Here is a 16301-nt window from a genome sequence, read left to right as displayed (position 1 = left end):
AAATTTCTTATTGAGAAATTTAGAAAGAAATATTAAATTAAGTAGATTGTGTTTATATGTCATTCTTAGGGTCAATTGTGTGGTGAGGGACAAGATTTGCTTCTGTTTGTCCCCATATTTTATGACTGACAGCTACTAGCACTAGTTTTGCCTATTATATGTACCATAAATAATTTGAATTGGTCCTGGACCACCAATCCAAGGCACCCCTGCAAGTGTCCCGAGGCACCCCTGGGAGCCACGGCACACAGTTTGGGAACCACTGCCCTAGTGGATGAAGGAGAAAAACTATTTAAAGTTCCGTTTTTAGGTGGTCATTCCGAGTTGATCGCAGCCAGCAACTTTTAGCTGCTGCTGCGATCAATAGTCCACGCCTATGGGGGAGTGTATTTTAGCTTAGCAGGGCTGCGATCGCTTGTGCAGTCCTGCTAAGCTAAAAAAAATTCAAGCAGAAGTAGACTAGGGCTGGACATACTTACCCTGTGCGATGGATCCAGCGATGATGGACCCGGCTTTGACGTCACTCCTCCGCCCTCCGTTGTCCTGGACACGCCTGCGTTTTACTCACCACTTCCCGAAAATGGTCTCCAACGGTCCGGATCCACCCATCCACGCCTCCTTCTTGTGAATCTTCTTAGTGGTCGCCGCTGCGATCGCTTCCGTCGTAAGCCGCAACGTAACCCGCGACGTAACAACGTTGCGCATGCGCACAGTGGCCGCCATGCATGCGCATTCCGCACTGCAGCGAAAAACCGCAAACTGGTCGGAATGACCCCCTTAGTCTCTGAGGTGAAGTTATTTGGATAAGTAATAATATTCACGTTTAACAGATACAATGTTTCACGCCACTGGGAATTTTGTTACAAGTTTAAATGCCCGCAGATAAATTGTAACTGGTGCATTCAGGTAAGGTATTCTTTTAAGCAGGATGATGTTAGCCCCGGTTCCGAGCGTCCTCGGGTATTTTGTACTCACGGGGTGAAGGGTCCTGGTGTCCCAGCCGTTATTAGCCAATATTGTGCAGCTCAAAATAAATAAATATATGAGTGGATCCCGCCGCTAAGGGCTCGCTTTCAAAAGCACCTCGGTGCGTACGGCGGTCAGGGTCTCTGTGTTGTAGCCGTTTTGAATACGCTGCACAGATGCGGAAATAGGATACCAGTTCTCCTGCCGTTTGTGATTCAGTGCAATGACAGTGTAATGATCCGTATCAGGGCGGGAGGAATTGTTGGCGGTGTTGAAGTGATTGATATCTCCGTAGTATATAATAACCGATTGCCGGCCAGGTGAAGAAGGAGGGCTCCTGACGCGTTTTGTCACAACCCCACGTGACTTAATATATTAATATTATCCGCGGGCATTTAAACTTGTAACAAAATTCCCAGTGGCGTGAAACATTATATCTGTTAAACGTGAATATTATTACTTATCCAAATAACTTCACCTCAGAGACTAAAAACGGAACTTTAAATAGTTTATCAACTCCACTAATTTATATCTACCGAATTAATGCCGGCTCAATTAGCAATATAAAAGGATTAACCACAGACTCAATTTTTAATTTCTTTTTTTCTGTATTTGATGTTTTATTGATACTAGTGTATGTCATTATTGTATGTTTTATTTATACATTTCTCTTTTTTTAATTAAATGATTAACCAATTTAAATCATCAGCTTTTGAATAAATTTCTTCTTCTCCATTGTGTGAGATTATCTTGTAAAAATGATTAAAAAAATTGAAATCAGTTTAGCTTTCATTCATACAGAAAAAAACATGCATAAAACATGGAGATAATTGCAGGAATCAGAACTTACGTATGGATCAGCTGGTTTCTGTTTGCAAAGTTCTGTGAGTCCAGAAAGTAGTGTTGGATTAACAAAAAGGTTTAGATAATCCTTAGCGGTTTCTCCAGCGGGAACAGGTTCAATGGTAACTGAAATATGAAACTAAACATTAGGAAAAAATAAACTTGCGCCCACACTGGGGCTCATTTAGAGGCTGACACAACACATATGTGCTCTGAATGTATATATGGTATTATGGCACATACACAGGGCTATTAATCTACATATGATCCGTACAAATACAATATAATTTGCACTAGGCATAAGAAGTGTGTACCCTATTTGTACACAATATAATGTAATGGTGTCAAATACACAAGAGAACTGTGTTGTGATAAATGTGAAAGCCCTATTTACACCATGCTCAGTCTGCAATTGCTTTTTGTGGTGCTAGTGCTGTCCCTAACCCTAGGGATAACCCCAATGGTAACACTAATGCAAATGATGTTATTTCATATGGCGTCATTTTAACCATCTCAACACCATGAATGTCAGCCTTCTGGTGTCGCTATGGCCAGTCAGTATCACGCATTCTCTGTGTGCTTTATCGTGGGTAATTGCTCCTGCTTTGGTTAAGGTTTATAGGCTGGGGATATACTTTTATGTGACCGGCGGACACAATACCGACGCCGGGATCCCGGCACCTGTAAATCTTGACTATTAGGGACTATTCCCACTCGTGGTATCCGGTCTATAGGTCAACAGTGAAAAGACTGACAGTCAATAGGTCGACCACTAATGGTTGACACTGTCAACAGGTTGGCAGGACAATTGTCGACACACTTTTTGTTTTTTTTCAACTTTTTCATACTTTACCATCCACGTGGACTACGACCTTCACTTTGGCAGAAGCATTGCTAGCGAAGCGAGCCATGTGAGGGGACACGGTACGCTAATGGGGATTTTTTGTGTGTCTACCTATTGCATGTTGACCTTTTGACCCTTTCAACCATTTGGGGACGAATTATTGACTGTAGACCTTTGTAGGGTAGCTCTAATGATCCACAACCTGATAGAGTACTGGATTGTACAGAAACGTTTCCTTTTGAATACTGATAAACGTCTATCTTACATCTATTTCTTATGATGTCTAAAACTAATTGGTCTTTGATGGAATAGGACATATGTCTATCTCATTTTGAAATGCTGTATACAATCTGTGCTGCTCCCTCAATATCATTTCTGCTTGGCCAATTGTGTCAACCACACTGGTATGATCTACTGAAATGTCTGGGACGCTCCCCTGAACTTATAGAAAACACTATGGGCCGAATGTAATGATGGGAGGCAGTCAATTGACCGCCGAATGGGATCCTAGACGCTAGAATCCCGACACCAACTTCAATACTGGCGGTCAGAGTCCCGACCGCCGGCTGGTTTCCCCACTTGGGTGGTGGTCCACACCACCACCCAAGGGGGAATAGAACCCTGTGATGACCGAAGAGTGTCGAGCGCAGTGAGCCCGCGAGGGGACACGCTGCACTCGCCGCCGGGATCCCGACTGTTGGGATCCTGGCGTCGGTCTCCTGACTGCCGGGATCCCGTTCGCCGGAATCTTATACTGATCCCATATTGACGTCCGAGTTCGGCGACTGTGTGGGATGCCGGCCGAACTTGGATGGTTTTTTAAAGAGGCAATCACTTACAATGACTGACCCTTTAAAAAAAACATCTGAGTTAGGCCTGCATCGTATATGGCTGCTGGACTAAGGCGTCATTACATTTCGTCCCTATAAGTTTTATTCTATGCAATGTAGCAGCTTTGACAAAAAGCAGCTAAGAAAAGTTGTTTGCAGCGTCCTTCAGGAAAGTGGCTGTCTGAGGACTCAACTACGTGATTTGTGGTGAATCGCATAATCGCCTACTGCTGGCCGTGATTTGCGGCACTGTGCCGTGAGTGGTTGGTGAGGTCATGATGATGATATCACAGCACCACACATCTACACCTCCCACCTGGACATCACCCACCAGATGTAGGCCAGGGTAAAAAGTTGTCAAGTCTGTCTTAGTAAGGGCCATATTCAATAGGAGTCGGAAATTGCCGTCTTGTCAGAAAGACGGCAGTTTCCTACTGACTGAGGTCGGAAGGGGTTCTGACCTATTCAATGTCGGGATACACGCAGATCGGCGGCTTCAGCCACCGAGCCGCGTGTATTGTCGGAAGAGGCCAAACCCGACAGGTTTAAGCCCAGTTTCCGACAATGTCAATCCGACTTTAAAAAAAGTCGGATTAACACTGTCGGGACCGGGCCAAACCTGTCGGGTTTGGCCCGGCATTGAATAATGTGCTGTCGGGTCCTCCCACAGCTATTGAATACAGCCGTATGTATTAAAAGTAACAGTTGTAACAATCAGTCCTCAGAGTAAACAAAAATAAAGTCACTACTGCCTTGTATCATAGTTACCATGGGGGAACATAAATCGAATTTCACGTTCAGCTGAAGTAAAGCAGTTACTACCATGTACAGCATTGCGGAGATCATCAATTCCATAGATAGCCCTTAAGCTGAAACAAAGGAATTTAGGTCACTAAATGCATGATTATAAGTCAGAAATAGGTGTAAATGCATGATTGTAGATCAGGACTGGCCAACCTGTGGCTCTCCAGATGTAGTGAAACTACACATCCCAGCATGCCCTGCCACAATTTTAGCATTCCCTAATAGCAAAACTGTGGCAAGGCATGATGGGACTTGTAGTTTTACAACAGCTGGAGAGCCACAGGTTGGCCAGGCCTGTTGTAGATCATGCCGAAATAGGTGTAAATGCATGATTGTAGATCAGGATCAGGTGTAAACACATGATTGCAGATCAGGAATAGATGTAAATGCATGATTGTAGATCAGGAAAAGGTGTAAATGCATGATTGTAGATCAGGAATAGGTGTAAATGCATGATTGTAGATCAGGAAAAGGTGTAAATGCATTATTGTAGATCATGCCGAAATAGGTGTAAATGCATGATTGTAGATCAGGAATAGGTGTAAATACATGATTGTAGATCAGAAAAAGGTGTAAATGCATGATTGTAGATCAGGAATAGGTGTAAATGCATGATTGTAGATCAGGAATAGGTGTAAATGCATGATTGTAGATCAATTATCAGTTTCCATCGCCTCTAAACTCTCATTTTTGACAAAACACAAGATCTTTTTTTCTTAGCCGTTACAGTGTTGTTTCCCAATTATCATGCAGGTGGCAACTACCGCCTTCCAATGAAACTTATAACATGTAAAGCAACTACATATTCACTAGTTGCCATTATGCTTGTACTTGTGTTAATTCCGTCCACCAGCATCCTGTCTGCAGGCATATCAGACCCAACCCGTGACTCCAAAGAGTATGTATTCTTCAGTTTGTCCTAATTCATGGTTAGACATACTACTTAGTTTTTGTGTTCTTATTAAATATCTCAAAATGTGAATACATTAGTCCTGATTGTGCGTTACATATGACGCAGTCCTGCCCCTAGTGTGATGTTGCCACACCCTCCACGGCAGTGACTGTATTTGCTCTTTTCTTCCTCTCACTTCAAGGTCTGGCTCTGTCACTATGTAATGGTGAAATTAGGGGTCCTGCAGGAGAAACTGGATCTCTCTGCAGTAGGCCACTTGCTAAATAGTAAGAATCAGTGAGGGTTGTAGTAATCATGTCGACATGACTGCTGGGAACTGGCAGGCACGCTGTGGACCGTGGAGCCGCAAAGAGCAGCTAAGTGACTGCTGGGCCACCAGGGACAATATGTCGACATTCTAACAAGTCACCATTTCATCAGTGCCTACATGATGTATTTGGACATGGTCAATGTCCATATTATGACCATGTCAACATTAGGTCACAATATCATACCACAACCAGCAGTGATAACCCCCTCCCTTGGCAACAACGGATTATCACTGCTTAATAAAAAATATCCACAAATGGTCAGAATTACTTTACACCCTCAGTTTTAGGCCTAAAAGGAGATTTATGGTAGAATTACCATAGTTAAATCTCTTTCTGCAAGGTACACTGGATTGTACAGGGAATACATCGGGGTGCAGAGTTGGATCTTGATCCGAGGCACCAACAGGCTAAAGATTTGACTGTTCCCAGGATACACTGCACCGCCTCCCCTATAACCCCGCCTCCGGGCACTGGAGCTCAGTTTCATTAACCAGTCCAATGCAGTAGCAGGTAAAAGAGACAGCAGATGTTAGTCACATAGAACCACATTCTCACGACAGGAGAAGGGATCAGCGGCTAATGCCATACAAACCCAAAGAAGCTAAGTGCGTCGGGTTGGGCGCCCTGTGGAATCCAGTGTACCTCGCAGAAAGAGATTTAACTATGGTAAAGTCTACCATAAATCTCCTTTACTGCAGCAGGGTACACTGGGATTCCATAGGGAATACATCGGGGATGTCCTAAAGCAGATCATCATGGGAGGGGATGCACCGTAGCGGGACAAGAACCCGGCGTCCAAAGAAAGCATCCTGGGAGGCGGAAGTATCAAAGGCATAGAACCTAAAGATCGTGTTCACTGAGGACCACGTAGCCACCATGCGCAATTGTTCAGTGGACGCGCCACGGTGGGCAGCCCAAGAAGGTCCAACAGACCAAGTAGAATGGGCTTTGAAAGCAGCAGGAGCTGGGAGTCCATCCTGCGCATAAGTTTGTGCAATCACCATTCTAATCCATCTGGCCAAGGGTTAAGAAGGAAAGAAGATACCACTTTAGGTAGATAACCGGGGCAAGTTCGAAGAACTGCCCGGTTACGGTGAAAAATTAAAAAGGGTGGACGGCAGGACAAAGCGCCCAAGTCCGACACCCTCCTAGCAGAGGCAATAGCCAGCAGAAACACGACCTTAAGCGTAAAGCATTTAAGGTCCACAGACACAAGAGGTTCAAATGGAGACTCTTGTAGGGCATTTAAGACAACAGACAGATCCCATGGATCCCCAGGAGGGACATAGGGAGGCTGAATCCGTAAAACACCCTGAGTGAAAGTATGAACATCAGGAATAGACGCAATTTTTCTCTGAAACCACACTGACAAGGCAGATATATGAACCTAGAGGGAGGCCAGATGAAGGCCTAAATCTAGGCCCTGTTGCAGAAAAGCCAAAAGCCTGGAAGTTTTGAACGAATAGGTATCACAATTCTTAGCAGCACACCATGTGAAGTAAGAGTTCCAGACCCTGTAATAAATCCGTGCAGAAGCCGGTTTGCTGACAACATAGTTTGAATAACCGCCTCGGAGAAATCTTTGGCCCCCCAAAGAAATGCCAACCCACACCATTACTGACCCACTGCCAAACCGGTCATGCTGGAGGATGTTGCAGGCAGCAGAACGTTCTCCTTGGCGTCTCCAGACTCTGTCACGTCTGTCACATGTGCTCAGTGAGAACCTGCTTTCATCTGTGAAGAGCACAGGGCGCCAGTGGCGAATTTGCCAATCTTGGTGTTCTCTGGCAAATGCCAAATGTCCTGCACGGTGTTGGGCTGTAAGCACAACCCCCACCTGTGGACGTCAGGCCCTCATACCACCCTCATGGAGTCTGTTTCTGATCATTTGAGTAGACACATGCACATTTGTGGCTTGCTGGAGGTCATTTTGCAGGGCTCTGGCAGTGCTCCTCCTGTTCCTCCTTGCACAAAGGCGGAGGTAGCGGTCCTGCTGCTGGGTTGTTGCCCTCCTACGGCCTCCTCCACATCTCCTGATGTACTGGCCTGTCTCTTGGTAGCGCCTCCATGCTCTGGACACTACACTGACAGACACAGCAAACCTTCTTGCCACAGCTCGCATTGATGTGCCATCCTGGATGAGCTGCAGTACCTGAGCCACTTGTGTGGGTTGTAGGGAGGTCATACAGGCACGTGGAGGCCACACACACTACTGAGCCTCATTTTGACTTGTTTCAAGGTCATTACATCAAAGTTGGATCAGCCTGTAGTGTGTTTTTCCACTTTAATTTTGAGTGTGACTCCAAATCCAGACCTCCATGGGTTAATAAATTGGATTTCCATTGATAATTTTTGTGTGATTTTGTTGTCAGCACATTCAACTATGTAAAGAACAAAGTATTTAATAAGAATATTTCATTCATTCAGATCTAGGATGTGTTATTTTAGTGTTCCCTTTATTTTTTTGAGCAGTATAATAAGATTTTACACTTACCTGTAAATCTATTTCTCGTAGTCCGTAGAGGATGCTGGGACTCCGTAAGGACCATGGGGAATAGACGGTCTCCGCAGGAGACATGGGCACTTTAAGAAAGACTTTAGACTCTGGGTGTGCACTGGCTCCTCCCTCTATGCCCCTCCTCCAGACCTCAGTTAGAGAAACTGTGCCCAGAGGAGATGGATAGTACGAGGAAAGGATTTTTGTTAATCTAAGGGCAAGATTCATACCAGCCACACCAATCACACCGTATAACTTGTGATAAACTACCCAGTTAACAGTATGAACAAACATAGTCTCGGTCCAAACCGATGAACTATAATATAACCCTTATGTAAGCAATAACTATATACAAGTCTTGCAGAAGAAGTCCGCACTTGGGACGGGCACCCAGCATCCTCTACGGACTACGAGAAATAGATTTACCGGTAAGTGTAAAATCTTATTTTCTCTAACGTCCTAGAGGATGCTGGGACTCCGTAAAGGCCCATGGGGATTATACCAAATCTCCCAAACGGGCGGGAGAGTGCGGATGACTCTGCAGCACCGATTGAGCAAACAGGAGGTCCTCCTCAGGCAGGGTATCAAACTTATAGAACTTTGCAAAAGTGTTTGACCCCGACCAAGTAGCAGCTCGGCACAGCTGTAGTGCCGAGACCCATCGGGCAGCCGCCCAAGACGAGCCCACCTTCCTAGTGGAATGGGCCTTAACCAATTTCGGTAACGGCAATCCTGCCGTAGAATGCGCCTGCTGAATCGTGTCACAGATCCAGCGAGCAATAGTCTGCTTTGAAGCAGGGCCGCCAACCTTGTTGGCTGCATACAGGACAAACGGTGGTTCTGTTTTTCTGATCCTAGCCGTTCTGGCCACGTAAATTTTCAAAGCCCTGACCACATCAAGGGACTCGGAATCCTCCAAGTCACGTGTAGCCACAGGCACGACAATAGGTTGGTTCATATGAAAGGATGATACCACCTTAGGTAGGAATTGAGGACTGGTCCGCAACTCCGCTCTATCCATATGGAAAACCAAATAGGGGCTTTTATGTGATAAAGCCGCCAATTCCGAAACTCGCCTAGCCGAAGCCAAGGCTAACAACATGACCACCTTCCAAGTGAGATATTTCAACTCCACCGTTTTAAGTGGTTCAAACCAATGTGACTTAAGGAAACTTAACACCACGTTAAGGTCCCAAGGCGCCACCGGAGGTACAAAAGGAGGCTGAATATGCAGTACTCCCTTCACAAAAGTCTGTACTTCAGGTAAAGAGGCCAATTCCTTTTGAAAGAAAATGGATAAGGCCGAAATCTGAACTTTAATGGAGCCTAATTTTAGGCCCAAATTCACTCCAGTTTGTAGGAAGTGAAGAAAACGGCCTAGATGGAATTCTTCCGTAGGAGCATTCCTGGCCTCACACCAAGAAACATATTTTCGCCATATTCGGTGATAATGTTTAGACGTCACGTCCTTCCTATCCTTTATTAGCGTAGGAATGACCTCATCCGGAATACCTTTTTCCGCTAGGATCCGGCGTTCAACCGCCATGTCGTCAAACGCAGCCGAGGTACGTCTTGGAACATGCAGGGATCTTGTTGTAACAGGTCCTGCCTTAGAAGAAGAGGCCACGGATCTTCTGTGAGCATTTCTTGCAGATCCGGATACCAGGTCCTTCGTGGTCAATCTGGAACAATGAGAATTGTTCTCACTCCTCTTCTTATTATTATCCTCAACACCTTGGGTATGAGAGGAAGAGGAGGAAACACATATACCGACTGGAACACCCACGGTGTCACTGGGGCGTCCACAGCTACCGCCTGAGGGTCTCTTGACCTGGCGCAATACCTTTGTAGCTTTTTGTTGAGACGGGATGCCATCATGTCTATTTGGGGTAGTCCCCACCGACTTGCAATGTGCGCGAAGACTTCCTGATGAAGTCCCCACTCTCCCGGATGCAGATCTTGTCTGCTGAGGAAGTCTACTTCCCAGTTGTCCACTCCCGGAATGAACACTGCTGACAGAGCGCTTACATGATTCTCCGCCCAGCGAAGAATTCTGGTGGCTTCCGCCATTGCCACTCTGCTCCTTGTGCCGCCTTGGCGGTTTACATGAGCTACTGCGGTGATGTTGTCTGACTGGATCAGAACTGGTCGATTGCGAAGTAAGATCTCCGCTTGACGTAGGGCGTTGTATATGGCCCTTAGTTCCAGGATGTTGATGTGAAGACAAGTCTCTTGACTTGACCAAAGTCCTTGGAAATTTCTTCCCTGTGTGACTGCTCCCCAAACTCGGAGGCTCGCGTCCGTGGTCACCAGGATCCAGTCCTGAATGCCGAACCTGCGGCCTTCCAGGAGGTGAGCACTGTGCAGCCACCACAGGAGAGATATCCTGGCTCTGGGAGACAGGGTGATCCTTTGATGCATTTGTAAATGAGACCCGGACCATTTGTCCAGTAGGTCCCATTGAAAAGTCCTCGCATGGAACCTGCCGAAAGGGATGGCCTCGTACGATGCCACCATCTTCCCCAGGACACGGGTGCAGTGAAGCACTGAAACCTTTTTTGGCTTTAATAGGTTCCTGACCAGAGCTATGAGCTCCTGAGCCTTTTCCATCGGAAGAAAAACCTTTTTCTGTTCTGTGTCCAGAATCAGGCCCAAAAAGGTCAGACGCGTTGTAGGAACCAGCTGGGACTTCGGAATATTGAGAATCCAGCCGTGCTGTTGCAACGTCCTCACTGACAGTGACACGCTGTCCAGTAACTTCTCTCGAGATCTCGCCTTTATGAGGAGATCGTCCAAGTATGGGATAATTGTGACACCCTGCTTGCGCAGGAGCACCATCATTTCCGCCATTACCTTGGTGAAAATTCTCGGGGCCGTGGAAAGCCCAAACGGCAACGTCTGAAATTGGTAATGACAGTCCTGAACCGCAAATCTCAGGAACGCCTGGTGAGGAAGAAAAATCAGAACATGAAGGTAAGCATCCTTTATGTCCCGGGAAACCATCCAATCCCCCCCCTTCAGGCTGGCGATGACCGCTCTGAGCGATTCCATCTTGAACTTTAACTTTTTCAAGTACAGGTTCAGGGATTTCAGATTCAAAATGGGTCTGACCGAACCGTCCGGTTTCGGAACCACAAACAGGGTTGAGTAATACCCCTTTCCTTGCTGGAGAAGAGGAACCTTGACTATCACCTGTTGCAGGTACAATTTTTGAATTGCAGTTAACACTAACTCCCTTTCTGACGGAGAAGCTGGCAGAGCCGATTTGAAAAACCGGCGAGGAGGCATCTCTTCGAATTCCAGCCTGTATCCATAAGAAACAATCTCTATTGCCCAGGGATCCACCTGTGAGTGAACCCAGACGTGGCTGAAAAATCGAAGACGTGCCACCACTTGATCTTGCCCTCCCAGGGAAGCCCCAGCGTCATGCGGTGGATTTTGCAGACTTCTGCTCTTGGGAACTAGCTGTGTGCAGCTTTTTTCCCTTGCCTTTACCTCTGGCAAGAAAGGACAATCCCCGTACCTTTTTGCTTTTATTTGAACGAAAGGACTGCATTTGGTAATGAGGTGCCTTCTTAGTATGTTGTGAGGGAACATAAGGTAAAAAATTCGATTTACCAGACGTAGCATTAGAGACAAGGTCCGAGTGGCCTTCTCCAAACAACGACTCCATATGCCGCTTTGAGTCGGCATCCCCCGTCCACTGTCGGGTCCACAAGAGTCGCCTAGCAGAAATAGACATAGCATTTATTCTGGAGCTTAGTAAACAAATGTCTCTTTGAGCATCCCTCATATATAACGCAGCATCCTTGATATTCTCTAGGGTCATTAGAATGGTATCCTTATCTAGGGTCTCAATCTCCGTAGACAAGGAATCTGTCCATGCTGCGACAGCACTACAAACCCAGGCCGAAGCCATAGCCGGCCTAACAATAGTACCAGAATGTGTGTAAATGTACTTCATGGTAACTTCCTGCTTACGATCCACAGGATCCTTGAGGGTAGCAGTATCCTGGGAAGGCAGTGCCACCTTCTTGGATAAGCGTGTCAACGCCTTGTCTACTTTAGGCGAAGATTCCCATCGTATCCTGTCCTTTTGTGGGAAGGGATACGCCATAAGAATCCTTTTGGGAACTTGTAGTCTCCTGTCTGGAGATTCCCAAGCCTTTTCGCACAATTCGCTTAGCTCAAATGAGGACGGAAAGGTGATCTCAGGCTTTTTCTCTTTATACATGTGTACCCTCGTGTCAGGGACAGGGGGTTCCTCAGTAATATGCAAAAACTCTTTAATAGCAATGATCATGTAACGAATACCTTTAGCCACTTTGGCTGTAATTTTGCATCCTCATAGTCGACACTGGAATCTGAATCCGTGTCGGTATCTGTGTCAGTGATCTGGGATAATGTGCGTTTCTGAGACCCAGAAGGTACCGGTGCCACTGGGACAGGCATGGTCTGACTACCCGACTGATCCCTAGCCTCAGTCTTATCTAATCTCTTATGCAATAAATTTACATTAGCATTCAAGACATTCCACATATCCATCCAGTCCGGTGTCGGCGTTGCCGACGGCGACCTGACAATCATGCACTCCCCCTCCTCCTTAGGCGAGCCTTCATCGTCAAACATGTCGACACACGCGTACCGACACACTCCACACACACAGGGAAACTTTTCTGAAGACAGGTTCCCCTTTAGGCCCTTTGGAGAGACAGAGAGAGAGTATGCCAGCACACACCCCAGCGCTATATGACCCCGGAGAAAAACACAGAATGTTTACCCAGTAGCGCTGCTGTAATGTATAATTGCCAATTATGTGCCCCCCCTCTACTTTAAAACCCTCTTTCACCGTGTGTCAAGCAGGGGAGAGTCCGGGGAGCTTCCTCTCAGCGGTGCTGTGGAGAGAAAATGGCGCTGGTGAGTGCTGAGGGAGAAGCCCCGCCCCCTCGGCGGCGGGCTTCTGTCTTGCTCAAACTTAATAAAATATGGCGGGGGCTCTTTTATATACATGTACAGTGCCCACCTGTACATGTATATAGTCATTTGCCATAGGAGAGGTATTCTATTGCTGCCCAGGGCGCCCCCCCTTGCGCCCTGCACCCTTACAGTGACCGGAGTGTGTGAGGTGTATGGGAGCAATGACGCACAGCTGCAGTGCTGTGCGTTACCTCAGTGAAGCACCCGAGGGCTTCTGCCGCCTCAGTAGTCTTCTTTCTTCGTTTCTTCCGGCTCTGTGAGGAGAACGGCGGCGCGGCTCTGGGATGAACGCCCAGGACGAACCTGTGTTCCACTCCCTCTGGAGCTAATGGTGTCCAGTAGCCGAGAAGCAGAGCCTATCATTTAAGTAGGTCTGCTCCTCTCTCCTCAGTCCCTCGATGCAGGGAGTCTGTTGCCAGCAGAGCTCCCTGAAAATAAGAATAAAACCTAACAAAATGCTTTCTTAGCAGGAAACTCAGGAGAGCTCCCTGCAGTGCACCCATCTTCCTCTGGGCACAGTCTAAAACTGAGGTCTGGAGGAGGGGCATAGAGGGAGGAGCCAGTGCACACCCAGAGTCTAAAGTCTTTCTTAAAGTGCCCATGTCTCCTGCGGAGCCCGTCTATTGCCCATGGTCCTTACGGAGTCCCAGCATCCTCTAGGACGTTAGATATATATATATATATATATATATATATATATATATATATATATATATAGGAAAAAACTGTGTTCCCTAATGCACACCGAGTGAGAAATATTACTACATAATAGTCAGATAATACGGAGATCTTAGTTGCGTATATCTGCAGATATAGGGCCTGTGCCGACATCGTGGGGTCCTGCACCCCGGACCCATACCTAGTATTAGGGACCCCTAGTGACGGAGAAGCCTTGTCGATCGGCCTGGGGGCTTAACCCTATATCTGCAGATATACGCAACTAAGATCTCCGTATTATCTGACTATTATGTAGTAATATTTCTCACTCGGTGTGCATTAGGGAACACAGTTTTTTCCTACACAGAATTACCCCTCCCTTTTAGCACCTGAGTGACATTACAATCTGATTGAGCAGCTTTCCATTTTGTGTATTGTATTTAGGGAGGCATAGATGGGTCAGCATTAGGAGGGATTGCTGACTCCATAGTGCCATAGGGGAAGCCAGGGGTATCCCCAGGTAAGCTGGCTCTCAGATGCTATAGGAGCCATTACCATGTGGCCTTACACTGGGAATTTAACCCAGACATATTTGTAATTATTTATGGGGTGGGTGTGGGGTGCGGTGGCCCCTGTGTCGGTATGGCTGGGCTGCTTCAGGTCGGCACACCTTAACACTTTATTAACACTTATGATTTTCCCTATCACTTTGTATATATTATTTTAATCACACCACTTACATAGCACTTCGGTGCTTCTTATTAACCCCTATTAATTTTCACCTGTGTGCTGACCTGGGGTAGCCGACCTGTGCCGACATCGTGGGGTCCTGCACCCCGGACCCATACCTAGTATTAGGGACCCCCAGTGACGGAGAAGCCTTGTCGATCGGCCTGGGGGCTTAACCCTATATCTGCAGATATACGCAACTAAGATCTCCGTATTATCTGACTATTATGTAGTAATATTTCTCACTCGGTGTGCATTAGGGAACACAGTTTTTTCCTACACAGAATTACCCCTCCCTTTTAGCACCTGAGTGACATTACAATCTGATTGAGCAGCTTTCCATTTTGTGTATTGTATTTAGGGAGGCATAGATGGGTCAGCATTAGGAGGGATTGCTGACTCCATAGTGCCATAGGGGAAGCCAGGGGTATCCCCAGGTAAGCTGGCTCTCAGATGCTATAGGAGCCATTACCATGTGGCCTTACACTGGGAATTTAACCCAGACATATTTGTAATTATTTATGGGGTGGGTGTGGGGTGCGGTGGCCCCTGTGTCGGTATGGCTGGGCTGCTTCAGGTCGGCACACCTTAACACTTTATTAACACTTATGATTTTCCCTATCACTTTGTATATATTATTTTAATCACACCACTTACATAGCACTTCGGTGCTTCTTATTAACCCCTATTAATTTTCACCTGTGTGCTGACCTGGGGTGGCGGACCTGTGCCGACATCGTGGGGTCCTGCACCCCGGACCCATACCTAGTATTAGGGACCCCCAGTGACGGAGAAGCCTTGTCGATCGGCCTGGGGGCTTAACCCTATATCTGCAGATATACGCAACTAATATCTCCGTATTATCTGACTATTATGTAGTAATATTTCTCACTCGGTGTGCATTAGGGAACACAGTTTTTTCCTACAAGAATTACCCCTCCCTTTTAGCACCTGAGTGACATTACAATCTGATTGAGCAGCTTTCCATTTTGTGTATTGTATATATATATATATATATATATATATATATATATACTAGGTGATTCATCGCGCCCTACGGGGCGCTCTTCACACCGCCGTAAGGGGCTATGCCCCCGTAATCTCTACTGAAAAGTGAAGGTGTAGAATAGTAGTTGTATAGTTTGTGTTGGTGGAATGGGAGGTTTGTTCGTGGGTAGATGTAGTATGACACAAAGGAATGTGATGGTGAAGGTTGTGCACGTGTTGTCTGTGTGGCTATGGAAGGGGAGATGTGGATGGGGTTGTTATTGTAGAGGTGTACTGTTAAAAGGTCTATGTAGCTGTAGTCAGTGGTGGTGGGTATCCTGTGTGGAGGATGTGAATGTGCGTGTGTATGGTTGGTTTTAAATGGGGGTGTTGGGCATGGTCGAGGGGGTGCATAGGTGCTATACTTGTGTAAAGGTAGGTGTATTAGGGGTAGAGGCATAGTAGTTATGAGTTTTCGGTTGTGGTCTCTTGTGATAGGGTTTGTGGAGGATGAAGAATGTTGTGAGGTTTTTGGAGTGATGGTAGGGCGTGTTAAGTTGATTGTGTGGAGTGGGCCTGTAAATGTTTGTAGTGCATGTGGTTGGTTGTAGGGTAGACAGGTAGTGTTGTGGGGTAACTGTTGTTGTTGTTATGGGCAGATATAATCCGTGTTGAGGGTCAGAGTTTGTACGTGGTAGGTGTATATATTGCATGCTGCATTGTGGAGGGGAGTGAAGGAACAATGTTTGGTGTTTAGTTTGTTGTGGAAGGGGTACATAGATTGTGCATGGTGTAGAGAAAAATAAGAATTTACTTACCGATAATTCTATTTCTCGTAGTCCGTAGTGGATGCTGGGGACTCCGTAAGGACCATGGGGAATAGCGGCTCCGCAGGAGACTGGGCACATCTAAAGAAAGCTTTAGGACTATCTGGTGTGCACTG

At 46.4% G+C, this 16301-nt stretch overlaps 1 protein-coding gene across 2 annotated transcripts in view; it reads right to left on the bottom strand.

Annotated features, from left to right (window-relative positions):
- NME5 (NME/NM23 family member 5) overlaps positions 1-16301 on the bottom strand; it is a 167648-nt gene that overhangs the window by 30289 nt on the left and 121058 nt on the right. For both annotated transcript variants that reach the window (XM_063928318.1, XM_063928319.1), the window contains 2 exons: positions 4252-4352; positions 1817-1935 (listed from right to left, as the gene is read on the bottom strand). In XM_063928318.1, the coding sequence (XP_063784388.1) occupies positions 1817-1935; positions 4252-4352 (220 nt within the window). The remainder of the gene's footprint in view (positions 1-1816; positions 1936-4251; positions 4353-16301) is intronic.

The sequence above is a fragment of the Pseudophryne corroboree genome, chromosome 6 (assembly GCF_028390025.1).
Source record: "Pseudophryne corroboree isolate aPseCor3 chromosome 6, aPseCor3.hap2, whole genome shotgun sequence".
Taxonomy (NCBI): domain Eukaryota; kingdom Metazoa; phylum Chordata; class Amphibia; order Anura; family Myobatrachidae; genus Pseudophryne; species Pseudophryne corroboree.
Note: the sequence above shows the minus strand (reverse complement) of the source record. Positions and strands in the feature narration are given on the sequence as shown.